Source organism: Oikopleura dioica, chromosome 2 (assembly GCF_907165135.1).
Source record: "Oikopleura dioica chromosome 2, OKI2018_I68_1.0, whole genome shotgun sequence".
NCBI classification, from domain to species: domain Eukaryota; kingdom Metazoa; phylum Chordata; class Appendicularia; order Copelata; family Oikopleuridae; genus Oikopleura; species Oikopleura dioica.
This window is the reverse complement of record NC_137292.1, coordinates 3,647,987-3,673,889: the sequence shown is the minus strand read 5'-3', so window position 1 is coordinate 3,673,889 and position 25,903 is coordinate 3,647,987. Positions and strand designations below refer to the sequence as shown.

At 38.2% G+C, this 25,903-nt stretch overlaps 4 protein-coding genes and 1 long non-coding RNA gene across 5 annotated transcripts; 3 read left to right on the top strand and 2 right to left on the bottom strand.

Moving 5' to 3' along the window:
- Positions 1-25: 25 nt before the first annotated feature.
- LOC145697696 (neo-calmodulin-like) lies at positions 26-612 on the bottom strand. Its single transcript, XM_081774912.1, has 4 exons — positions 534-612; positions 403-494; positions 294-352; positions 26-254 (listed from the first exon to the last, which is right to left on the bottom strand). Exons 1-4 carry the CDS (start codon positions 610-612, stop codon positions 26-28), a joined length of 459 nt encoding a protein of 152 aa, XP_081631038.1.
- A 1,370-nt stretch (positions 613-1,982) lies between these two features.
- LOC145698814 (uncharacterized) lies at positions 1,983-3,872 on the bottom strand. Its single transcript, XM_081776034.1, has 7 exons — positions 3,591-3,872; positions 3,294-3,544; positions 3,106-3,163; positions 2,890-3,025; positions 2,369-2,849; positions 2,242-2,327; positions 1,983-2,198 (listed from the first exon to the last, which is right to left on the bottom strand). Exons 1-7 carry the CDS (start codon positions 3,774-3,776, stop codon positions 2,011-2,013), a joined length of 1,386 nt encoding a protein of 461 aa, XP_081632160.1. The 5' UTR covers positions 3,777-3,872; the 3' UTR covers positions 1,983-2,010.
- Positions 3,873-7,295: 3,423 nt separating this feature from the next.
- LOC145699639 (heat shock protein beta-6-like) lies at positions 7,296-8,018 on the top strand. Its single transcript, XM_081776910.1, has 4 exons — positions 7,296-7,576; positions 7,614-7,711; positions 7,764-7,856; positions 7,898-8,018. Exons 1-4 carry the CDS (start codon positions 7,346-7,348, stop codon positions 7,980-7,982), a joined length of 507 nt encoding a protein of 168 aa, XP_081633036.1. The 5' UTR covers positions 7,296-7,345; the 3' UTR covers positions 7,983-8,018.
- An 8,459-nt stretch (positions 8,019-16,477) lies between these two features.
- Positions 16,478-17,883, top strand: LOC145698716 (uncharacterized). The gene is made up of 3 exons (XR_014133943.1): positions 16,478-17,065; positions 17,108-17,274; positions 17,314-17,883. It is a non-coding gene; the product is annotated as an uncharacterized LOC145698716 (long non-coding RNA).
- A 4,210-nt stretch (positions 17,884-22,093) lies between these two features.
- LOC145697381 (uncharacterized) lies at positions 22,094-25,199 on the top strand. The gene is made up of 3 exons (XM_081774575.1): positions 22,094-22,353; positions 23,560-23,824; positions 24,522-25,199. The coding sequence occupies exons 1-3, from the start codon at positions 22,183-22,185 to the stop codon at positions 24,629-24,631; spliced, it is 546 nt and encodes a 181-aa protein (XP_081630701.1). The 5' UTR covers positions 22,094-22,182; the 3' UTR covers positions 24,632-25,199.
- Positions 25,200-25,903: the final 704 nt, after the last annotated feature.

Below are 25,903 nucleotides of genomic sequence, written 5' to 3'. Positions count from 1 at the left end.
AAATCGAGAATTTCAGTGGTAAGTTTTATTCTTTTACATTTTGGCGATGAATCATTTCGAGAAAATCTCTTCTGGCAAGACGATTCGTGTCGGTAGAACATTCTGTTTCAAACTGTCGAATTTCAGATTCTCGTATACCGATGATTTCTAGCGTGTCGATCACTTCCTTGATCGGGATCGTGAAGTTTATATCCGGGCTGAATTGGCGAAAAGCATGGGAGATTTCGGACTCGTGGTCGACTTTTGCGTAGTCCCTTAAAATCAACTAGGGAAGAAAGTATGAGTCAAGTTACCTCATCATAAGGTCAACAAACTCATCAAACTCAATGACTCCATTTCGATTGTAATCAACCTAGATTTAATAAAAAATGAGTGAAAAAATCAAAGAAAACCTCTTGCTACCTGATTAATCAGCTCTTGAAGCTCACCGTCTGTCGGATTTTGGCCCAAGGATCGAAGAACAGTACCAAGTTCTTTCGTCGTTATTTTACCATCTAAACTTGGTATCAATTAAAATCAACGAAGAAACCTACCATCGTCCTGATCAAAAATCTTGAAAGTCGTCCGAATCTCATCAACAAGCTCCTTTGGTAAATTTTCTATCTCCGACATGTCCTTCGCTTTACTACAGGAAAAATATTTATTTTCTATTTCTATTTTCACTTGTTCTTAATGCACCTTGCTTTCGTCAAACGTCGGTGCTTTTAAATCGGTAAGAAACTAGTTAGATTAAAAACTTGAGCATTAAAAAACCGATTAAAAATAATCACGGCCTTTTTGCCCCTAACAACTTTTTTCAATTAAAACGGCTTGAGCGATTGAAAATAAATCGCGTGATTTTAAAAGAACGAGCAAATTATTCTTTCTAAAGGGCGAGTTAAAACACACCTCACAGATTTGAGCGAATTAGGGTTTATACAGTTGCTTCCAACATTCAATTGAATCGATTCCATTTCGAATCTGTTCCTACAGTTAAAGGAAAATGCAAACTTTACTCATTTATCTTTCGGTAATTTTAGACGAAAATATCCAATCTGATACAGTACAGTACTGATTCAGTAGCTCAATGTTTAATGAATGGACTATTGAAAGGTTGACGATATTCTTGGCCCTCTCTTATACCTGAAATTCAGGTCCTGAATCCTCTCTGCGGTTATGGCAATCTCAGAGCTGCAGATTTTGCATCAAAGAATAATGTGTTAAATGTGCGATAAGTTCAGTCTCTGAACTGCTTGTTGATCGAGACACTGGCTGTATAATTGTGGCTGTCGAAATGAGATTAATTGGCTATTAATTTTATGCTGATTCGAGGTTTTCAATTTTGATCGAAAAAGACTGAAATCAATGAAATCAACGAAGAGTATGACATGTTAATTATACGAAGTGATACCCTTAATTCATCTTTAAATAAACAAAACCCGATTTTTGCTCTTAAAAATTTTCTAAGAAAACCCGCATTCTTTTCTTTCTCTGACTCAAAATTTTCAGATTTCAAACCCTGACCCTACCCCTGACAATGAGGGCCTGACCGACTACTTACAGAATTTTCTCCGGAATAACCAAAAATGACCCGTCAAAAGGTACCATCGCTCTCGATTGTCTTCTCACTAAAAATCAGAAATTCAGGTCTCCACTTTCGGATCCCATGTGTCCTCTTTTTATTCTCTCAAACCACATCTATTTTCACAGTCAATACCTTTCTTTTCCATATTCAATGAAGACGACTAAGCAATTAATTTTCTCCGAGTCTTTTCGAATTTGATTTTGTATTTTAATCGCCGTCTAGATTGTAAGATCAAGATAATCTACCGGCATATTTGTCGCGGGTTCATTAAAAATAAAGCGCTTCAAATCGTTTTTATCGTTTCTTCAAATATATCGACAGAATTTCTCCTTTTCCATATTTTATATAAAAGAAACATTTAACTGCAATTAACTTTATTGAATAATAGCTTTAGCTTTACAGAGGCAGATAACAAATATAAATCAAAGAAAATTAAAAAAAAATGTCTAAAACAACCAGTGTCGCTCTCCAAACTGGATACTTGGAGTTTTTTTCGAGTAGACTTGAGTAATGACTCCAGTTTCGGCGTCACATCTTTCGTCTTTTTTGTGGTAGATGAATTTGTCCACGCAGCAGGAGTATTCGAATGTCATGTAGGTGTTTCCATTGCAGCAGCCTTCTCGCCCGCCGACCACTAGAAAGGGCTCTAGAAGAAGAAAACTTTAAGAAAAACGAACCTTTTCCTTTTTTCCCAGTTCCACAGCACTTGGTACTTTCATCTGCGAGCGAAATTATCTTGTCGCCGCAGCAATAATCCGTTGCTCTTAAAATTCACTACGACCAAGTTTACCATTCAATTTTTACCTGTCAAAAGTCTCTCCTCCGCAACAGCCCATCTGGGTAGTATCGAAGAAAGTTTTGTCTCCGCAGCATTTTTCATTTTCTTTTTCGGCTCTTTTCTCACCGCCGCAGCAAATTTCGCCGAAAACTTTTTCGGTGATGACTCCTCCGCAGCAACTCTTCTCGGCGCGATTGATCACTTGATCTTCGCAGCAATCCTGTTTTCGGTTAAAATACTGGACTCCATTACAGCATTTCGATCCAGAACTTCTTCTCAAGATTTTCCCGCCGCAGCAGACGCTCAGTGTTGGCAGGTAGCTTTCTACTACTCCGTTGACCGTGCATTTTTCCAGTTGAGTGACGAAATATGGCATGTACTCGCGATTTTCTGTTGGATCTTCTGTAGTCGTTGTTGTTGGTGAGAGAGTTGGAGGGGTTGTTCGTTCGTAGGAAGGGAGGGTCGTTGGTAGTGGTGCTTTTGTTGTCGTGACTTGTGGACAAGGCCCTTGAAAGAAATAGAAGAAGAAGAAGGAAAAGAAATCTACCTGGAAGAAAGAAGAAATCGTCAATAGCGATATCAGAAGAATAAGAAAGTCCTCTTACTCCATGAATCGTCAAATTAACATATTCAGGCGAATAAAGCGGCACAGTAACTTCATTTTGAGTGTAAAGCCAGTTGCTCTGAAAAAAATTTTTTTGAGTAAAAATCTCCTTGTTCTTTAATTTTCTAGCTTTGATAAGAGAAATTATTGAGTGCATACCTTGTTTCTTGATTTGGCGCCAGATGCCTTCAAGAGTTGCTGGGTAGGCTGCTTTTTGCTAAAAGAATAATCAATATGATTTTTGAATAACTTTCTAAAACATTTACAAGGGGCCCTTGTCTACTAGACAGGAATCTTGGAAAGATCCTCCGGTATTCCGACAACCGGCTACATCTTCAAGGACTTACTCTCTTGGAATGGTCGCGTAAATATTCAGCGAAAAAGCATGCTTGCCCATCATGTGATACCACATTCCGACGCAGTATTTCGAATATTCCAACTTGAAATTCATCGAAAGCAATTCTCCTTTCGCCAAAAATCTGTTTCCTTCCGCCTTCAGATGCAAAAAGTGGCCATCTTTCGTTCCCATTGTATGGTCTACTTCTGGCCCCGTGACTGGCGAGTCTGATACTCCCTTGCTTACTGTCCAGTCCATATACTAAAATGAAGAATAAACTAAAAGAAGGGAAAAAAGGTTTACTCACGTGATTTTTCGGATCCCTATTTCGCTGATTATGAAATCCAGGGCACCAGCCATCTTCAAAAGTGCACCTGATTCCAATGGGATGACCGTCAGCATTTATAAACACCTCATTATTGGAGCTTTCAAATTCTTTTTGCGCTGCTGCTAAATTTAGAAGCGCCAAAAATAAATCGACTTTTTTGCGCATTTATGATTACGTCAAATCAAAAACAATTCAAGTTTCTCTTTTTCTTCTTTTTTTTGCTCTTTTTGGGGGGAATTGAAATGAAAATGATATGTTAGAGAGATCTAGATTGTTCAAAAGCGGCTTAGTGATAGGCGCGGTACTATTCGTATTGACCCACAGAACGGTGCCCGAAGCGGATTCAGAACGCTAGAATCAGCAGGCGGCGAATAGCGAAGGGACAAACCTTTTCAGCCAACGGCACTTTCGTAAATACCTACAAACATGGAATTTTCATAAATTTTTCTTGCTCTCAATTTTTTGGAAATTTATTTTCATAGAAATTTTTCCCTTGAAAATTTCAATTTTTATATTTTTATAATATAATTAAAAATCATAAGAATCGGCGATATCAATTTTGCGACTTGATTAATATAATATTAATAAAATTGCTAATTCTCTAATTCTTCTTGAGCATGATAACATGCTTCACCTTTCATACGTAAAAGTATGGCAAATGCGATAAGAAAATTCCACGTTCCATAAGGATTACATCATAAGATACGATTCCTAACGTGCACTAACATAGGTCATCCCCTTGTTACCAGGATAAACGTTGGCGAAAATCTGAATTTAGCAGGATAAACCCCAGGCAAACTTGCCCCCATGTTAGCAGGATAAACTTTGGCAAAAGGGCTCATTGTTAGCAGGGTAAACTTTGGCACTCAAATAACAGGGTTGCGTGAATCATCAGCGCTCGCCCAGGGCGTGACGTAACTGTTAGCCCGAGGAGGACTCAACCTGCTGGAAGAAAATGCCAATGAAGCAAATCTGCTTGAAATACAAGTGAACAATTTTATGTTATTAATTTTAATTTTAATATATAATTTTTTAAATTAAAATGGGCCAAAAATAAAATCCCTGTTCCTGTCTCTGTTCCTGTTTACAGGATTCCGAGGCCATTCATTAGATCAAGCGACTTCGGTGAAGTATAGCCCATATCATTATAGAATGTAGGGACTAATATCTTATATATCTAATATTGGATATAATATCTGCATCATTGCTGACCTGAGGTCAAGTTGGGGTTACCTGGGATCACTCGGGATCAACTTTGGAGATTTTTCTTCTTGAAAGATGGTTAGAGTCCGAAAAGGGCCAGGTACGAGATCACCCCGTTATCAATAGTCAAAATAAAGCTCAGCTTCTGAGCTTTCTAATACAGTATTAGTAATACTGTATAATGTGCCTACCAGAGTTTCAAATTTGCTGAGTTAAGTGAGCTGAGACTGCTCAGTGATTTTCAAAAGTGAACTGATCTCCTCAGCTCAGACGATAAATTATCGTCGATAATCATTCAGCTCAGCTCAATGATTTCAACACAATTTTACTACTAAAATACAGTAAAAATAGCTCAACTCAGCTCACTCAGCTCAGCGAAAATAAAGCCAAATTTGCAACTCTGGTGCCTACCCTCCTAAGCCCTAAAAATAAATAATTTAAAAATATGAATAAATATCAAAATTAAAATTAATAATGATAAAATCGTTAACTTGTATTAAATACTGAATTTATAAATATATATTGAAATTTTCAAGGATGATTTCAAAAAACTTTTTGTGGGGCTGGAAATCGTAAAAACTGCAAGTGCAGTTTTCTTCAGCTTCTCGAGACGAGTTGAATGATGGGTTTAACTCTTGATAACTCTAAGGATTTACCGGTTTACCGGCTGGTTACCGGAAAATACGTTGTCACCGGCCGTTTTTGTTCTAGAAGTGGTAAACAGATGATCGACCCAGGAAATTGTTCCTTATAGTCAGTTCTACTGCAGCCTAAAAGATGAAAGTCGTATCATTATTCCGAAGAGAGTTATCATTAAAAACAGTAAATTTTGCATAAATTTCGTTGTCGCTGCACGTTCCTGATTTCTAGTCCCATTTCCGCCAAAAATAGTATTTTAGTGATAACTCTCTTCGGAATAATGATACGACTTTCATCTTTTAGGCTGCAGTAGAACTGACTATAAGGAACAATTTTCTGGGTCGATCATCTGTTTACCACTTCTAGAACAAAAACGGCCGGTGACAACGTATTTTCCGGTAACTAGCCGGTAAACCGGTAAATCCTTAGAGTTATCAAGAGTTAGACCCATCATTCAACTCGTCTCGAGGAGCTGAAGAAAACTGCACTTGCAGTTTTTACGATTTCCGGCCCCACAAAAGTTTTTGAAATCATCAAGCAGATTTTATGAATATATTTTTCATTGGCATTTTCTTCCAGCAGGTTGAGTCCTCCTCGGGCTAACTGTTACGTCACGCCCTGGGCGAGCGCTGATGATTCACGCTACCCTGTTAATTGAGTGCCAAAGTTTACCCTGCTAACAATGAGCCCTTTTGCCAAAGTTTATCCTGCTAACATGGGGGCAAGTTTGCCTGGGGTTTATCCTGCTAAATTCAGATTTTCGCCAACGTTTATCCTGGTAACAAGGGGATGACCTATGTTAGAAGCATTTTTCGCAGCAGATTAGCAGATTAAACTGCGGTCAATGCAGAACGGAAAATATCACTCAAGAAAGCGATTTCCCGCATTTTAATGGCTAATTAGCGCCATTATTATCTCTCCATCAATTTTTTAATATTCATGCACTCGAAAAAGGTATAAAGAGATGTGAAATGAGTGAGTATCTCGAAAAAAGGAGTCAAAATGAAATTTTTATCGGAACTGTCTTGCTTTTCAACTCGATTTCTTGCCAACTCTTTCCGGCTCACTTCCGACCAAAACGATTTGAAGAAAACAATCAGCTGACAAACAAATTTAAGAGGCTTGCAAGAGTGAAATCTTCTACAGGTAATAAAAAAGAAAAATAATTATTTTTCGAGAATAACTGCGATTATTGTAATATTTGTAATTTTTTCAGCAAATGATGAGGCTTTGGATCATCTTTTTGACGAATACTTCGGGTAAAGAAAACCAATTGCGTGAACGAAATAATTCTGAAAGAATTTCGGGAATTACCAAGAGTTACTTGATCTGTTTTTTTCAAAATGAGGTAGACTGGAGCATCGGATCCGATTCGTTGGGCCTAGTGTGCGATTCTACCAACTCTGAATGTAACGATAATCGATTGGACTCAAGAAAAACGAGTTTGCTTCAAATTGGCTTGTTTTTAAGTCATTTTACAGTCATGAACGAGAGAAAATTTTACTCAACGCATTTTGACCGAAGATTCTCCTCCATGATTTCGTTTTCGAAATCCACAGCAGCGAGAAAACGTTATCAGATTGATTGGCCGCCGTGCGCGTTTAATTTAAGTAGGTGTTGAGCGCTCTGGGTCTTCTGATTGTAACTCTCGCGTTTTCATACCACGTTAATCTACTCAAGCTGACTCAGTCCCAAAAGACTCAATCAGAAAGAGGGACTGATCAAACCACAGAGACTCTGATAAAGAAAGATGTCGCGAAAACTATCAGGAAAGGACCCTCAAAAATGTGAAAAAGGAAAAAAAAAGAAAAAGTCGATGGAAAATTTAAGCGAAGATAATTGGAAAAGCACTTTTGAGAGATTTCATAATTCAAAATACGGGAGATTTCGGGATGAAAATAGTTCTTCCTATATTTTTTAATCAAAAATTTCCATTTTTAATCCCTTTAAAATTCCATCGCCGGAAGCACTGTAACAACATTTGGGATCCTTTTCGAGACTGGGGCTCAACTCCTTCCGCTGCACCTGTTCCGAATCTTTCTCTTGGCGACTTTGCTCCTGAGAAAACCCAATCGCGAATTTCTGCTGATGGTTCTCGTTGGGTCGTGACCATGGATTGCCGAGTATGAGCTTAAAAATCTACCTTTTCGAATTTTTTAGAATTTCCATCCAGAAGACATTTCAATTCGAACGATCGGAGCCGCAGTTGAAGTTCGGGCTAAGACTGTTCAATCGTCTGAGAACGACAGCAATATTGTGTAAGAGAAAACCGATGATATCAAGGAAGAGTATTTCTGAATTTTCTTTCAGCCGAGAATTCAACAGAAAATATCATCTTCCCGAAGGCCTCGATCCTCAGCTTGTTGAATCTACTCTCACTTACGATGGAATGCTGATCATCAGGTTCACTAAAAATGAGACTAATGTGTGCAAATCATTTCTAGCGCTCCCCTTCCAAATGCCCGCCCTCTTCAGTCCAGTGCCTCTGATCCTGAACAAACAATTCGACTTCGACCAGTCATTTCCTAAGTATTCTTTCTGACAATAAAAAAGTTTTAATTGCAATTTCTAGCAAGAATTTTTGCCAAAAACTAATGTAAAAAAATAATATTTTTATTGAACAAAAAACATATTGCGCAGAATTCCTGATTTCGCTGCGGTCGAGCGATGGAATTCGGAATGGACCGAAAAGTGCTCAAGTTCAGAAGCGAAATATGTGAACCCGCGGGTGGTTACCGGAACAGCGTTTATTTGGGCTTCTACTGAGGGCGACTTTTTGTGGCTCAGCTGCTTGTAAGTTTACGTCAAGGGTGGTTGATTGAGCGGAGGAATTTGAACTTGGAATTTTCGACGAGCTTACATAAGGATCTCTATAAATGTTTTTGTATTATAAAAACTGCGGACAAGCCAGAATTTTGACAAAAATCATTCTAAAAACCAAATGATTTTTATAATAAAAAAACGCTGGAAATTTAGACGTTTTAGATTCCTCACTTTAATTTTCCTCCGAACTTGTTATGTTCAATTAAGCCGGCGAGTAACCTAACCCTCAGTGGTTCATATTGATGTTTACGGGCGCAAAAGTTTTAAGTGTCAAAAGTGATGACATATTCAGGAACGACTTTCGCTTGAAACCGTAAATTTCAACATAGAATTGCAACTTTTTATCAGACGGAGGAAGCTAACTACAAAAAATAACCATGACCAAATTGGGGTGCGGAGTTTAAGTTAGAACTAAGAGCAAAGCAGAATTTGAACGAAAAATTTGATGATCCAGAATTTCGAGAAAAAAAGAAGAACTGAAAATTGAAAAGTGCTTTCCTGGGTTGCAGCTTTGTTATTTTGACGTGGTCGGTATCTGGATGGTGGCCAGTGCGTTTTTCCAAATTTCTGCGCTGAAATCTGTCCAAACAAAGTAACGACGTATTCTAGTGGCTCCAAAATCAGAGGCCGCTTATCGCGAAACCACGACTATACAAAATTGAAGGACGGGCGAAAAAAGTGCTTCACGAAGCCGTATACAAGCGAACATATTAATGATAAGCGTGAACACGATAAAAAACAAGGAGACGAGGAAAGTACACTTACTGTGGTTTTTTTTCGATTACAAGAATCGGGGTTCTTTAGTTCGTAAAAAATGGCACTACGGATAAAACGTGGCTCAACATAACAACCTTCCGTAAAACAAAATCGTTGAATTCGTCGCTTAATCGCTCGAATTCTTCGTCAACATAGTTTCGAACTACGACTTAATCAATGCAGAACTTTCGTCAGCAATTAACATTAACGGACAACCTTTGGAATGTGCTCAAAGCGTCAAAAGCATGTTAATCTTTTTGACCATCTTAGCGAGAGACGTTTCCAAAAATATATCTCAAAAAATTTAGAATTTAAAAAATGAACTTTTATTTCTCCGAAGATGAGTTTCAATTTTAAATTCTTGCATTGGAAAATTAGAATATCGTAAATTTTGAACAAGCCGCTTCGTGAGCCTGAGTTCAAAGTGGGTTTTTTGAGAAAACAGGGATCGTGAAATTCTTGCTTTGGCGATTTTGCTTCGGCGAAAAAACAGCGATTCTGATTTCACGTCCGGGTGTTCTTATCGGAATAATGACCTTGGCCCGGTTTGAGTTACACAGGCGCAGTTTGGCTAATTAAGGACACTCGAATGATTAAGGATATCGACTTCTAACCGCTGTTACCGTTGAATCTCGGCTTGGGGAATAAAATTTATCTTTTTTTTTTGAAAAAATTTCTTTTAGCATTTTTTGCTTTCGTTCCATTGAAAATGATTAATTCAAAAAAATGCAAGAAAGAAACCGAAAAAGCGGGTCATCAGCGTCAAACTTAATTCAGATTGCGAATAAAGCAAGTTTCTAAAAAAACGGCTCAAACGGGATCGAGAGATACAGTAAGAATATGCTCTCTTTTCGCTAATGAGGAAGACACTTAACGAGGAGGGGAAGTTCGCTGTGCTTCCGACAAGTCTAGTTTCCTCTGAGAGCAACAACGTGAGGCACAATCACGTGACTTAGAAGTGATAGACTATCACTGATAGTCGCCTGAAATACAGTAGTGTTCTTTCAGAAGGGTAATTTAAAGAGTTCACTACCGGTGATTTTTGATGATTGGCCTGAAAACAAAAGCCCGAATAAGCGACACCAAGAGAGCGGATTTCGTTTTCAAAAGTGCCCTGGAGGACCCCCTCTGCTGGAAGAAATGTAACTCGGTAGTTTTTTTTCTATTTTATACATTTTTCAGATTGCGCAAAGAGAATCGTGAATCCAATTTTCTTCCTGCGTGTCCAAATCAACTTTTGGCCGTCTAAATCGTGTTGTACTCCAGCCTCGATTAAATTTTGGTCGATCTCGGTGGCATCGCGCGCCCTGTTCTTCAAGGTCGCTGATCATCAAAAGTCGATTTAGAGATTCGCGGTCGCAAAGTTCGGATCAACTCGCTCGTTATATCAAAGCGCGGCTTTTCATTACGAAATCTAGAATTTCCATTTTGGAACTTTTTGGGAGAACGTTTCTCAAGGGCCTTTTTTGGTCCCAAGAGGCAAGGATTTTTATTTTGGAACCCTCCATTATCTCCCAGAAGCTCAAAAAGAACACGCTTTAAAATGTCGATACTAAACACCTAAGGTGTGTATAAACAAGAAGATAGTAAACCCTTAGCTGGTTTTTATCAACGTCTAATCGGGTTGATAAAAATTTTGGGACATACGTTTTATACACACTTTATTTTAAATTTTTCGATAAAATTGGTATCGTGGTTTTTTAGGAAAACAGATAAAATAGCCCAAATGCCACTGTATTTCTTCAGAGAAAAAAAAAATGGCAAAGAAGAATGTGACTTTAATTAGGCATAAAAAAGATTGACTTTCGTGGGCAGGATGTAGGCGAATGTTTAAGGATGTTCATTTTCTAGCCTTCCACGACGTTTGCGAAAATCGCTAATTTTCTGCTCACAACACTTGCTTAACCATGTTTCGAAAAAAAATCCCTTGTTCGAAGCGTTTTCGATCTTCTCAAGAAATCAGCGTAATCTTCTCTATTCATCATTATTCTTCTTTCAAGAATTAATTCTTCCAGTAGGAGGGTCCTCCAGGAATGAAAGGAAGAAAAAATGCTCGCTTGATGTCGCTTATTTGGGCTTAAGTTTTCGGAGAAATTCATAAACTTGAGTTCTTCAACAACCGGAAAGAGATAGAACCGGTAGTACCTGTCTTCAATTTCAATTTGGTCTTCAAGTATACGTGGCCGAGAAGCACGTAACTTTGAGCCGGATGGCGGTGAGTTGGAAACCGCAAGGTCTCTAACCCGAATAATATTACCCGATCGAGTTTGTCTCCTTTTCTGACCTTGATGTTCTGAAGTAATGTAATCATAATAACGTAATAGAACATTTCCGTCGCTTCCGAGGCTCTTCGTAGCGGCTGATCGATCGAATTAAATACCGTGGTTTTCCATCTTAAGAGCGCCCAACTTAAGAGCGTTTTTGCCAATATTTTCCATATTTTGTCATCTGCAAAAATTCCAACTTTAGAGCGTTTTTGGGTATTTTAAATCATCAAATCAGAATAACGTCTATTTCAACCTGAAAATCTTTAAAAAGCTGGTTCATACGCTTTTTCTTAGTTGAAATTAGTGACTCTGATTCAAAGATCGAAAATATTTTATCATAAATAGGTAAAAATGACTTCGGATGCATTGTTAGAGTTTTGGAAAGAGCTCATTTTATGCATTTTCAGCATCATTTTTCCCACTGTCATCGTTGCTTGATCGTAAATTTTCCAACTTAAGAGCGTTTTGGTCAACCCTTGTCATCCGAAAAACGCTCTAAAGATGGAAAACGACTGTAATCGGTCGTTTATCACGTGATCGACTTAAATCTCGAATTTCGCCTTAAGAAAAGTCTACATTCGTAGAAAAGAAATTCTTGTCTTTTATTTTAGAAGTGCTCGTGTTGGCAAATCGCTTTTTCCGGCCCGAGTGAATGTCAAATATTTATGGAAAATGTATAACAACAGTCACTTACAAACTGAGCAAGGTAGGCAAAGGCAATTTAGTGAGCCCCCGCCGTTCCTCGAGATAATGGTTTATGCCCCGGTAAACTATTTAGACGCCAGATTCCGAACTCGCGTGGGGAAACCATTTTAAAGCTGACAATCGCAACATTCATTCTGTATTCAAAAATAACGAAGCTTTCAAAAGATGTCTTTTTAGGCTCGGAAACCTGTGAAGAAACCTGAGTCAGGGTCCTCCACCTGTGTCAGGCCCCTACTCAGGTTTCTACACAGGTTTTTGAGCAGAACTTCGACAGGGATTCGAACTCTAGAAAAAGAGAATTGGATCGAACTTGACAAACCCGTGCTGGATCCAGACAGAGTGCGTCATTGATGCGATTTGTGCTCCAGCATCATCCGCCGTTAATTCTCCAGATGCCTGGACTTAGTCGCACTTTCCCCGATCGCGCCACTTCGAACGTGGTAATCTGCGAATTTATTCAAACGGCGTTCAGCCCTGAACTGACTTAGGCGACCCTTCTTTTCTTTCCATCATATTGCCCCTTGAAAGCGGAAATATTCGCTGTCTAAACTTGTCCTCGACCTCTAACAGCACATTTCCTGAAGAAGCAGCATGTCTTCTTCCTACGAACGTGTCTGAATGAATAAAAATCAGTCACGTGCTGGTTCCGTTATTGCGATTCCGCGGTCACTGCCTATGATTATTTTTTGACTTGACTGTCAAAAGATCAAAGCGAAATTAATTCGCACAGCGGGCTTGGCCGTAATCGCCAGTGAGTTTTGACAAGCATATCTTATCTTTATAGCTAAGTATGTATACTTTTCCGATTACTGTAATAGCACCAGACACGTTGGAAAGAAAGACTTCATTTTATCATTCGAGCTTTTTCAAGGTTCACGGATTTTCTCCTTGTGAAGAAAATTACATAAACTCGGGGCTTCAAAGAATCCTCTGCCCGCAAAAATGTGGAGCAGTAGCGATCCTTAGCCTGGTATTGCACACGGCTCATGCTACCGGACATGCTCGTTCTTTAAGATAAGCCGACTTTTTGACTTTCAGAAAAAGAAAGATCGCGAAACGAATTGATCTTTGCGGAGAAAAATGTATACACCACGTCCGAAAAATCGACTCGATTTGAGTTTGAAAAGTTTGTTTATCGAAGTGGCTCACCAAAATCTGAAGAAATGACAGCTAAAGTGGCCTAATGACGCGAAAAGATGATGTTCGCCTCAATACGTGTCCGATCACGTGTTTCCTTGGCGATTATCACTGAAAATATATACAGAGGAGAAGTTATGCTTTCATAAGGAAATTATGATAATTGCTGTAATTATTAAAATTATTTTATATCACCATCTCATTAAAAGTATTACTTCAGAAATGACGATAAGGGGTAAAGCAAGAGCTGAGTCTTTTTCAAGAGTCAATATCGTTGACAGAAAAAACGTACCGTGGTTTTCCATCTTAAGAGCGCCCAACTTAAGAGCGTTTTTGCCAATATTTTCCATATTTTGTCATCTGCAAAAATTCCAACTTTAGAGCGTTTTTGGGTATTTTAAATCATCAAATCAGAATAACGTCTATTTCAACCTGAAAAAATCTTTAAAAAAGCTGGTTCATACGCTTTTTCTTAGTTGAAATTAGTGACTCTGATTCAAAGATCGAAAATATTTTATCATAAATAGGTAAAAATGACTTCGGATGCATTGTTAGAGTTTTGGAAAGAGCTCATTTTATGCATTTTCAGCATCATTTTTTCCCACTGTCATCGTTGCTTGATCGTAAATTTTCCAACTTAAGAGCGTTTTGGTCAACCCTTGTCATCCGAAAAACGCTCTAAAGATGGAAAACGACTGTAGCTCATTCATCATCATCCTCAAAAGATAAAAAAAGGATGTCGTTGGCTTGGCCATTACTGCCCTTGAAGCGGTAACCCCTGAGCTATCTTTTCCGAAAGATAATTTTTCTCCTCACAGAAAAGCAAAAATTGTGCTGACTTTCAGTTTTTCAACCAAGCTCTTTTTTCGTGAAACAGAACGAAAGTTTGATCATCCCCACAGCTGAAAGAGGTCATCCTTTTTTTGGCAATCACGTGTACCCGGAAAGAACACGTCAAATTCTAGAGCTTTATCCGACTGTTTTTCCCTCGCTCGAGAGAAAATATTTTATCAGCTTATATTTCTTCCCTTATCAGAATTTTCAATTTAGAGGCATTTTTGGGTACGTATTTTTGCGGTAAAGCAAGAATTCATGTTTTTCCCTTATTTTCAGGAAAAAAAGGAAATTCAGCATTTTGAGCTCTTATGAGACGGTTTATCAATATTTATTCAGGGTCAAACAGGCGCGTTGCATTTTTTGCACGAAGTCGAAAATTTTTTAATTTCCGCTTTTTCAATATTTTCACGAACACGTCGGCAAGGCGATTTCATTACGCCCTAGCACCCCTTTTTCCTTTAAAATTAAGAAAATAAACGCTGCCCTTTCCGAAAGAGTCCGGGAAGGAGTTTTTACGATCCTTTTATTTTAAGAACGAACAATGTGGATTCACTGGGCGCTGACACAACTTTCATGTTGAACACGAATACCTCTACGAGGCTTGATCCAATTTTAACAACGGTGTGACTTCTTTCGTGGAATAAATAGTTCAATTTATTTCAAAGTGGTCTTTTTTGTCGATCTTCCTTTTTTATTTTATTTTTTAAGTTTATTCTCATTTATATCTAGGGTCTACGCGGAAAAACCTAAATAGACCCTATTTATATCTGTGTAACTTTTACAGTAGAAGTCAGCCAACAGTTGTTCGAAACAAGCAGGAGAAAGTTTATTTTCTTATTGTTTAAGAAAGTGCTTCAACCTGTAGAAAAAAGCTCCACGTCGGCGGTGTTATCAGATAAGCAACAGGTTTAGCCCAAGAATGGAGCAAAACACTGACAACAATAACAGCTGAGCCAAAATATTTCATGCGAATAAGAAATAAATAATATCATATTATCAACATCATATTTACAAAAAAAAATTTTTGCCGACCGTTATTTCCATTTCGAACGCGCCTAAAATCAGAAGGTTGTTTCAAAAATTTTAACTAAGGACTACACCCAAGAAAGGTCCTGAAAGGAAAGGGTCATCAAAGAAGAATAAGAAAGGTCTATTTGATCATCATGGTTTCCAAATATGCTTCAGGTTAATAATTACGAGGAACAAATACCATTTTGAAGTGCGCTTTTTAAAAATCGTCTATCATTTTTGTTCTTTTCTTCAATGAGTCCTACCTCGTTGTCACGAGATAGCGTTAAAATATGGCTTGAGACATTTATTCCGAAACTTAAACGAGAAACCACAAGAAACGATAAGGACAGATTAATTTTATCTGTTGAGAGAGTTGATTTCGAAAGTCCTGTTGATGCTCAATGGAGATATTTTGATACCGGAAAAAATGATACTGAAGGATGGTTGTGGGAAAAGAGGGAGAGTGAAAAATATAGAAAACAGTGCTATACAAGAGAAAAAGGCGTCAACGAATTGAAAAAATACGGCTTCCATGGCGTTGAAGTGAAAAGAACTTTATTTCAAAGAAAAATTCTCGAAAAAGATACCGATCTTTGGGATAAAATAATCAAGCGATCCGAGTTGCAGCCTGAAGAAGGAAATTGGAATCTTGATGATTTTACAGAAGAAAGAAAAATTTCAACAGGAGGAGAAGCAATAGTGGTTGCCGAAAAGATTGAAGGTTCTGATGTTGCAGTCAGAGTTCAAGCATTTGATCCAGCGCTCTTTACTAAATCGACTGTTTTTCCTAAAATTCAAAATTATGTTGATGATCAGGATGATAAATCAATGATAAAGCTTAGAACTAAAATCAATGTCGCCTCTGAGTATACTGAAATCGAGCAGCGGTGTTATGACGATATGGACGTTGGAGCATTTTGTTATCAAGAAAGTGGATGTATACCTTGCCATGAAAATATTGTGAAAATATTTGCTAATGTTGAAATTTTTCTTTTCGACGATGTTGATTGCGAAGATTGTCTTGGTTGGATAACAATTATGGAAAGATGCGATGAAGATCTTAGAAAGAGGTTAAGGATATAGCCGTTCTCAAGGCACTTTCGTAGCGCCGAGATGGGACGATAAAATTTTATCATTTCAAGACAGGTCCTACCTAAAATTATGTCTAGAATTCGATTCTGATGTTTTTTAAAATTTTTTTCGAAGAAAATTTCTCTCTGGAGCGATTTGAAATCTTACGATCACTTTTTCTCGAAATTTTTCAATTAAATCGCTAAAACTAAACCGTGTATTATTATAGATAACTGCTAATCTATCTTCCTAGGGCCTCAAAATTACAAAACCCGAGCAAATTTTCATTCTAGCGTCTTCTTCTTTTTGGCTCTTCTTTTTCATAAATGCTGCGTTCAGAGCGCTCGGCCAATCAGCGCGCTCTTTCACATGCGCGCCTCACCCCGCGATGGAGGAGGGCGCCCAGCGCAGCAAACCAAAGCGCTGTCTGACGCTTCGGCGTACTCAAGTAAGCCTCATAAAAATGGCTCTAGAATCATAAATAATTGGAATATATTAAACTTTAGACCCTAGGAATGTAGAGAAAGGTCCAAATTTTTAATTTATCAAAAAAACTCGACCGATTTAATGAAAAATTCTCGAGAAAAAGTGATCGTAAGATTTAAAATTGCTCTAGAGAGAAATTTTTCCATTAAAAAATTAAAAAGAACACAAGAATCGGGTTTCTTAGGCAATTTTAGGTAGGGCTCTTTTTGAAATGAAAAAAATTTATCGTCCCCTTTTGGCGCTACGAAAGTGCCTTGAGAACGGCTATATCCTTAAAGAAAAATCCGCCACTAAAAGACCGCAAGGATTTTGCACGAGGTGTTCTTCGAGGAACCAAATATCTTGAAGAAACAGCTCACATTGTTCATAAAGATTTGAAACCAGAAAACGTGCTGCTGAAAAATGGAGTGCCAAAAATAACTGACTTCGGGGTAATTGAAGAACGCAGCGGAAGGAAAAGCTATCGGGACATGGGATACGCGAGAAGGGGTAGCAAATATAGATACTCGTCATATCTTTGTTAGTCTTGATTTGAGTTCATAAATTTGATGTTAAATTTAGATTCGGGATCACCTGCTTTTTGTTCACTCTCTCAAATTATATCCCGGTCTGGTCAAGCGAACAACAGTATTTATGTTTTTATTTTTTGCGATTGGGTCACAGCTTGGAGTCTTCTTTTTTGTCCATTGGATTCTCATGAGTATAAATGTGTTCATAGAGAAATAATGGTAGCTAAGAATAAATGTCTATTTAATTGATTTTTCAAGGCATTTAATGCAAAATGGCTATCAAAAATTCCGACAGAAGCCGAAATTAAAAGCATTACCGGAATCGTAACAATAACACATAAGCTCCCGGAGCTTTGCTTAAACGATCGAAATTTGACAAAATCAACTGATGTTTCCTACTTAAAACGCTCTTTGGATAAATTCTATGAACGTTATATTGAAAATTTACCAAAGGCCATTATTGAGCAACCAGATGATACCGAGCTTTGTGTGCCACTGTCTTTTTCTTATTTGCTTCTTGGATCAATCTTAAAAAATGAGATACATTACCGGCTTTATCACCACGATGGCAAATTTCTTACGATAGAGAATATTTTTTACGCTTTGACAATGGTTATTTATCCGCGCAGCTTGGCAGGCTTCAATCTCAATCCGAATGATGAAGAAAAGGATTACCAAAGGAAGGCAGCCTATTTTTATATTATAATGACCAAAGTCGAAATCTAAAAAATTAAACCGTGTACAGTTTCACTTTATCAAAGTTCTTTTTAACTTGTAGTGAATTAAATTTTATGAGTTAAAACGGAAATCGGCAGCCAAAGCTTTCAACCACACGAGTTAAAATTGCTCCTTAAACGATTGGAATTTCCAACTTATGTGAATAAAAGTGGATGGAATATAATCCAACATATAGCGAATCCTCCACAAGCCATGAATAATTTGAAATTTGAATATGAAGAAGGTATATATACCGATTTGAATCTTATATAGGAACTTTCAGTTTTGCTCCATGACAATTTTCAAGTCAAATGTCCATTAACTGTTACCTGCGCTTGTCTTTATGAGAAGGGACCTCCCGTCTTACATCAGATGGTAATCGATCGTGAAAATAGCAATGAATATATTCTTATGAACAATTTGATCAATGATCCTAATTCCATCGTGATAATTCCAAAAAACCGACCTTACTACACATTCGAGAGCGAAATTCGGGAACGTTTTAAAGAAAATAAAGATTACGTATATTTTGGACCAAACAATGCCTCGTGTTGCCTTGTCAACGAAAAAACAAATGAAGGACTTATGGAAAAGGGTGAATGGCATCTTCTTCAAAGAGCGTACTCAATAACAATTACTTCTGACCGTTGTACGTATTATCCTGAACTGAACGGATTCGCGCCTCCTAATTTCCAGAAGAATAATTAAAGAAAAAATCAGTTACGTTTATTTATTTTCCTCATTAAATTGATTTAATAAAAGTTTCTGCTTACGATTAATTTTTTCGGGCAATTTTATTCACCGGTCGCTTTTTCAAAAAATTTTTCGCTGAAGAGGGAAAAATCAGAACGCGACGAAAGGATATTCAAGGGCGTCATGGGCGTAGAATAATTTGCCAAGGAAGGTGTCGTTAGCTCGTCCCTAACCAGATTGTGGCCGCCAACCAAGCTGCAGCGCTTTCTGTTCCGAAAAGAGATTTTTCATTCTTTCATGTAAAAAAAGCTTTTGCGAGATTGCAAAATCCCAAAACTCAAGGAGAAAAGCTCCAGAATGGAAGTGTATTTCATGAATTTAGATTGTAAACACGATGCTTGCTGAATTCAGAATTCAAAAACAAGGCTCTAATAAAAGTGGCCCAGAACTTGAAAAATCGACTCGGGAATTTAAGGAAAACCTGAGTCAGGGCCCTGAGTTTTCAAAAAATATGCTGCCAAAAAAACGCTTTCTTTGAGATTAAATTGAGCTCAATTCAATTCGCTGGAAATCGAAAACAACAAAAAATATTCGAAAACGTGCGAAGCGAAAATAAGCGAGCAGCGATTAAATTGCAAAGCTGGGCTGCGTAACGTGGCTAAGCGCAGTTTGGAAATAAATCGGAGCCGAGCGCGATCAGAGGCGAACGGACGGCGGCTTATTCAGCCAAAGCAAAATATTCTATAACGAGTTTAAACTTGATAAAATTCGCCCTTTCAAGCAAAAACTCGAAAAAACGTTCACGTCCAAAATTTTTCTCCTTTTTTTTCTAAAAATTTAATAAAAACCCTTATTTAGGTCAAAATCCAGTGTCGGAAGAGATTTGAGTCGAGTGCGAGGCAAATATTCTAAATCCTAAAAAGCAGCAGTGGACTGGCACTTCCGGAACATGTCGGATTTGTCAGCTTTTCCGTCATCCTATAATAGCCGCCAATTTAGGCTCGTCACAGCGTTTATCTAACTTTTCAAAAGTTTCTTAGAGCGCCTTTCATTCGCCACGAAATTCTTCATTTGCCTCTAAAAATCAGGAGAAAGTGAAAGTTCTTTTTCATGAAAATCTTCAAAAAATATGTTAATCTTAAGGGTCTACCCTTCAAAACTCTGATTTCCGAAAAATACAAAAAAAATTCTACCAATAAAAAAATGAAAAATTTTTTAAATAAATTTTTTTAAAATTAAAATTATTTTAATTAATAAATTTATGAAGTATATAATTAATTATTTAATTGTTTTTTTAATTCATTTAAATCTTTTCCCTCCTCGAAAGTGGCTGGCAGTCAACCATAAATAATCTCAACCCTAACCGCAATTATTTCCGATATGATATCAGTGATATCTCTAACAGGCAAAATCGCTCCGAGTGAGTCTCGTAGAATTCCTATACACACCGTTGATTACGACAACGTGTCGTTTTATCGGGCAGGAGGTCCTCGGCGGAGGAGGTTTGGGCTCATTAACAGTCTAAGGGTAAAGTACTCTCCAGCAGCTTCACCGGTTATTCGACACCCGCTTTCGTCTCTTATCGCGTTTAATTTTAAATTACCGGGGAGACTGGGCGATCCACTATTTAAAAAGGACCCAAAAAAGATGAAAAATCTTTGAAGGGATTTTTTGTTTTGTGTCAAAAATACAAAGCTGCTTCTTTCTGAAATTATAAATTTAATCCGGAAATGTTTCCCGTCAAATTTTGGCTTATAAAGCGCTTCTGTTATTCTCGAATACCCGACAAGGAGGGCCCTCTAAAGCGATTTTATTCAGGTCGAAGAAGAAAAAGATGCATTTCGCGGAAGACTGCTAAAATGCGAAAATTGAGCAAAATCATTTTCGCGTGGATCACGTCAACTTGACCGCGGCTTTTCGTCTTAAACTCCGCCTAAGACCCAGCGTACGTGCTCTTCACTATCATCGTCATTTTTTGACAAGGGGGCTTGACAGTAAGTCTCAATTCGAGTTTCAGTTAAAAATTTTCAAGTTCAAAGAAACCATCAAAAATAAACCGCGAGTCCCTCTTTCCTCGCGTTTGCGAAGTTCTTAGACCGTATGTTTGATGCCGAACTTCCGAATGATTCTAGAGCCCTCTTAGGATCAAAATCAAAAATTTTGCTGATACGATTACGTTCATTTTAAAATGAGTTTGGTGACGCTCGCCCGGTCGGATTATCAGAAAAGCCAATTTTTCCGGACCGGCTCATTAGAAATCAATCCAATTGAATAAATTTAAGGAAGAAAAAGAGGAAAATTTTAAATGATTTTTAGGGGAGTCATCACGAATCGAAAATTTTTGCATGGAAAAAACCTCGAAAATTTTTGCGTGGGCGGCTTCTCGGCTCCTAATTGGCCGGTTTCTAGAATTCAGGCTTCTGATTGGTTGAAAATTTCCATTTAGTCTATTTTGAATCATGATTCATGAGCCACTCAAAACCTGCTCCTTATTCTTTCTTGAACCCTTTTCGACCCGGATTCTCCTTATTTTTCTCCACGAACGGTTTAACTCAATATTCCCATTCTGGTTTTAAAAAACGCTTCTCTCGCAAAACCAGAAAAGCGCAAAAAATGCTCGTTCCGGAAAACTCCTTCCGCAATCGAATCATATCAGCTGTGCCCGAGTTAAATTTTCAATTGCAACAAAATTGTGGCTTTTTTGTTTCCACAGTTTTTTGATAATTCGAAAGGAAAGAAAACAAGAGTGAACTCACGTTCTTATCGAAAAAAGGAAGAGAAACAAGATTGCTCTAATTTTTAACGCGAAAGTCAATTTTCGCGCGAAATATTGTTCTTTTCCCTTATCGCTTATTTTTTGAATTTGATAAGAGGTAAACACGTGTGCTCGACTTTTTCCCAAGTTTTGAGGGTTCATCTGATAATGGCTTCGTTCTTCAGTCGATTCCTCAGTCGTTCTTCTAAAGCGCAGAGGATGCCCAATTTTCGCGCGTCGAAGTTCTTTTGTTGAGAGTACGGAAGCAGCTGTCGCAAAAGTAAAATCCGGAGCAGCACTCTGGCACTTATCGCCTTATCCTCCGCACTCCGAAGAATAAAGCAGCAAGAAACTTTTCCTCGCCAAAACAAAACATCTTCCAAACCATCTTACTGAATAAGTTTTACCCTCAATCTGGGTTTTACATCTGCAAAAATTCTTGTTGAAATAGAACATTAATCTTGCTGAAGAGTTTTTCCTTTTCGTTATTACTAAAAAGGGGTCCCAGTTTTTCATTCTTTTAGCTACGTGGCTCAAGAATTAACAAGGGAATACCTGCACAGAGTCAGGGATGAACAAGGGCACCCTCAATTTAATTAAGAACTCGGGACGATTGAAAAACGAGAAATTTTATCTTCTTTTAATTTTTTGATTCAAAAAAGATTCTGATTTCGTCGGTGCTTGAAATTCTAAACGATTAATCATCGATTTAACGCATCGCTGGTGAATTTGAACTTCTCCCAACCCTCTTCTCTTGTTTCGCGAAAAAAGGGATCTCTATCGCGAAACCTCCGCGGGCCTGCTCGTGAGCGCCCTCGCGAAAAAAAAATCCCATCGCTCCTCGACTCGCTGTATTTTTCGTGTTGACCGTCGATTTATCGAAAGAGTTGTTTCTTTTTAGGGCCCATTGAAAGTTTCGCGAATAAGAGAATTTGAAGAAGAGAGAGGCAGAAAACAAAAAGATGAAACTTCTATCAATTCTCGCTGGATTCTCAGGAGCCTGTCAGAACACACCGACTAATAGCCCTTCAGATGCCAGCAGTTCTATTTTTGGTCAAATTGTGACGAGCACAACTGAGAATATCGCAAATGCTTTCAGAAGAGCACCAAATAAATTTGGAATGGGAGAAAGGGTAAGATTTTTCGCACATTTTTGACAAAAATCACAATTTTGAAGAGCGATTTTGGGAAGTATACAATTAGCCTGGGTCTCAGACCCAGGATTCATTTCAAAAGTGACGCCTGGGTATGAGACCCAGGATTCGTTTCAGAAGGGACGCCTGGGTCCAATACCCAGGATTCCTCTAGAAAAGTGACGCCTGGGTACAGAATCAAATGACAAGCACTTATTCAGACTTTTTGATTGATTCTTTGAAAATACATTCAAATCTGAGTGCCCTTTGCCACGGGGCTTCGCCCCTTAGGCCCTAAAATGCCGGGGTCTAGTCTATGGTTACTTAGGGTTACCTACGGTCATTTTTGCAGGTGCCCCCTAACACTAACCCTAATTCTAGTAAATACTAGACTCCCTTTGAATTTTTTTTTGGAGTAGGTACTCTTTTTCTTATTCTATTGCTCTTTTACTGATTTTGTACCCAGGCGTCACTTTTCTGGAGGAATCCTGGGTATAGGACCCAGGCGTCCCTTCTGAAACGAATCCTGGGTCTCATACCCAGGCGTCACTTTTGAAATGAATCCTGGGTCTGAGACCCAGGCTAATTGCATCCTTCCCGATTTTGAGGTCGACACTGGTTATGTCGCCGAATGTCGCTGAATGTCGCCGAATGTCGCCGAATGTCGCCGAATGTCGCCGAATGTCGCCGAATGTCGCCACCTTTTTCTAAAACCAGGATTTTTGAAGAGAAAACTTGTTTTTAACCAAGAAATTTCAAAACAAACCTGTTCTAGAATTGTTTTGGCATAATTACGAGACCAGGAAGCGCTCCGCGCGATTTGTGGTAGGAAACTCACTCGTCGGGCTGGACTCACTTCTATTGCCGCGCCTCCTACTATTTCCGCCTTTTTCGTTTCTAGAACAAGTTTGTTTTGAAAATTTAGGCCAAAAAAACAATTTTTCTTTCATAATCCCAATATTTTGAAAATAAGTGGCGACATTCGGCGACATTCGGCGACATTCGGCGACATTCAGCGACATTCGGCGACATTCGGCGACATTCGGCGACATTCGGCGACATTCGGCGACATAACCAGTGCGCCCCGATTTTGAGGGTAAAAGAGTCGAGACCTCCAAAAATGAAGCTTCAAAGTCGTTTTTGACCTGAAAAATCCATTTCCGGTGTAAAAGCTTTGGACTGGAATTAATTTCGTACTGTTTTCAGGAAGCACATCCGATGCAACGCGCAATTGGCGAAGAATTAATGGCGGATTTTACAAACGGCGTTTTGAAATGTCTCCGAGAAAAGAAGCGAACTCCTTTGAGAGCGAAACAGCAAGAAGACATGATGGCTTCAGAGTGGGCTGCTCAGTGGCAGAGTCACTGTGGAAGCGTCGTGGATCCCTTTTGCCCGGCAGAAATCGGCGAGTGCTGGGCAATGGCGGTTTTGCTTTGTAGAAGCGATTGCGATGCAAAATTCGAGCTCAGAGGTGAGAAATCAGCAGGAAGCAGCGAAAGTGGAGGCTCTTGAGATTGATGCAATCGGACTAATAGAAACTCACGAATGGATATTATTGTTATCGTTCTTTTAGAGAGCTTTTATTAAAAAAACCCTTTTTTTCTGGAGAAAAAATCTTTCTTTCGGAAGTTTTCTTATTTGAACTCGGTTGTTATTTTACTAGAACGAAAAAGAACACGATTACTTCAAAATTGTCACTTTCTTCTATTCTAACAAAATTACTCGTGCAAATATCAATTAGTAGCATTGACAACTTTAGAAGGAAGAAATTGTCAATTAAAATTTTTAAAGAAAAGAAATTCTTTCCCACTAACCGCAAACTGAACTAAGTGTTTCTTGAGACAGCTCTTTCGGGACAAACGTTTTCGTAAAAAGGATTTTGGGATGAGGTTCTTGCTGACAGAGGCGGATTTTGGCAAATTAGCGATAAAGGCAATTTTCAGCTAAAAGCGATAAAAGTGTTTTCGGGGAGGGCTTAATGGCCGGATTATATATTTAAGCGACCTTAATTTCTATTTAACGGGGTAAAGGTGTTTTTGACCGACGATAAATGGTCAATTTTTGTAAAAAACAGACCTTTTTTATGAAAAACTTTCGTCATGAGTCATGACTCATTTTCGAAGCTAATGATAAAGCAGAAAAAAAGTTTCTAAAATGTTCTGTTTCAGGAAATCGAAAGAAATTCAAGCGCTGCATTTACAAAGAGTTGAAAATCTACGAGCGGCAGCATCCTGAAACTGTCAAAGCAGAATGCACAGTAAAAGGCAGTTACTACTAAAGACTCAAGATTCGGGTTCACAAAAGATTATCAATAACCAAATAAAACGAATAAAAATTGAACCATTAATCAGACAAATATTATCGCTCAATTCCTGCTGCTGCTGCAAATAAGTTTTTGTTTATTTTATGATAATTTATTTCAGATCTAAGAAGAAAAAAGAAAAAAACTCTTAATTGGGCTTGAATCTTCATTAAGAATTTTCATTTAAGAAATTCGAGCCAATAAGAAGCCTGTTTTTTCATAAATAGCGAATCAAAAGTAAAATCGCCGAAGATTTTCTTCGTCGAATTGAAATAAATTTATCATAAAATTCAAAAGAAATTGCCAAAGATTGAAAAGTTTTTGCGCTAAATAATTATTTTCAAAATTGTAAATATTCTTTCATTATTGTCGAATTTCAATATCGCGCCCTTTTTTGCTTTAAATTTTCGATCACGCGAAATCTGCGAGGATCAAAGCTCAAAGTCGACTTCTTCTGGATGGTTTTCATGCAAATGGAGATGGAAGACGGACGAAAACGAACATTGTATAAAAATAAATTTGCCCTGCTTTAAATAAACCTGAAACACACAAGCGAAAGATATTTTGTTCTTTTTCTCTAGGAAGCGGCAAAAATGAGCTGCTTTATTTTGGTTTCGCGGCTTCCCGAACGATAACTTTTGTCTGTTCTACCTTGTCAGACGGTCAGATTTTATTATCAGCGATAGGTTCAGAGAAATCAGAAAGCTTTTTTTCCAGGTATGAGTAGATTTATTTATCATTGATCAGCGATATCATTAAAAAAAGGATACTTAGAGTAAGAGTGACTAAGATGCATGGGGACATAGGATATGAATAAATGAAACCTTATACTTAAAGAATTCGGTAATAGAAATTTCGGACTTTGAAGGCAGAAGCAGGGTCGTAGAAATTGTCCGCGACGTATGCTGAGAGAGTGCCGCTAGTTTTCGATCCGCGCGAAGAATAATATCCTGACATGACAGTCGCACCGTCGATACTTGCGGCGTAGTGCAAGTGCTCGTTTCCAACATCCGAAACTTCAACAGTAAAGGTGCTCCATTGACCGTCAGTGCAGACAAAGTCCACATAACTTTGATGAGCACCGACATTTGGATGATTGATAGCAAACTGCAAAGTATTGCTTACTGCTGCTCTTAAAATAAGAAAAGCTCGATCAGAGGGTGCACCGTAATTTCGACCAGTACCAAGCCGGAGCACTGCCGTTTCTGCCGAGCTTATTGGCGCGCGATGATCGCAGAAGACCTCAGC

Bases quoted from the DNA above. Each gene is read 5' to 3' on its own strand.
- LOC145697696 (XM_081774912.1), bottom strand. From the start codon at position 612: ATGTCGGAGATAGAAAATTTACCAAAGGAGCTTGTTGATGAGATTCGG. The intron at 495-533 runs GTAGGTTTCTTC...TACCAAGTTTAG, and splicing joins GATTTTTGATCAGGACGATG to ATGGTAAAATAACGACGAAA. The intron at 353-402 runs GTAGCAAGAGGT...TATTAAATCTAG, and splicing joins TTCAAGAGCTGATTAATCAG to GTTGATTACAATCGAAATGG.
- LOC145698814 (XM_081776034.1), bottom strand. From the start codon at position 3,776: ATGCGCAAAAAAGTCGATTTATTTTTGGCGCTTCTAAATTTAGCAGCA. The intron at 3,164-3,293 runs GTAAGTCCTTGA...TTATTCTTTTAG, and splicing joins TACGCGACCATTCCAAGAGA to CAAAAAGCAGCCTACCCAGC. The intron at 3,026-3,105 runs GTATGCACTCAA...AATTTTTTTCAG, and splicing joins GCGCCAAATCAAGAAACAAG to AGCAACTGGCTTTACACTCA.
- LOC145699639 (XM_081776910.1), top strand. From the start codon at position 7,346: ATGAAAATAGTTCTTCCTATATTTTTTAATCAAAAATTTCCATTTTTA. The intron at 7,577-7,613 runs GTATGAGCTTAA...CGAATTTTTTAG, and splicing joins TCGTGACCATGGATTGCCGA to AATTTCCATCCAGAAGACAT. The intron at 7,857-7,897 runs GTTCACTAAAAA...AATCATTTCTAG, and splicing joins GATGGAATGCTGATCATCAG to CGCTCCCCTTCCAAATGCCC.
- LOC145697381 (XM_081774575.1), top strand. From the start codon at position 22,183: ATGAAACTTCTATCAATTCTCGCTGGATTCTCAGGAGCCTGTCAGAAC. The intron at 22,354-23,559 runs GTAAGATTTTTC...TACTGTTTTCAG, and splicing joins AATTTGGAATGGGAGAAAGG to GAAGCACATCCGATGCAACG. The intron at 23,825-24,521 runs GTGAGAAATCAG...GTTCTGTTTCAG, and splicing joins TGCAAAATTCGAGCTCAGAG to GAAATCGAAAGAAATTCAAG.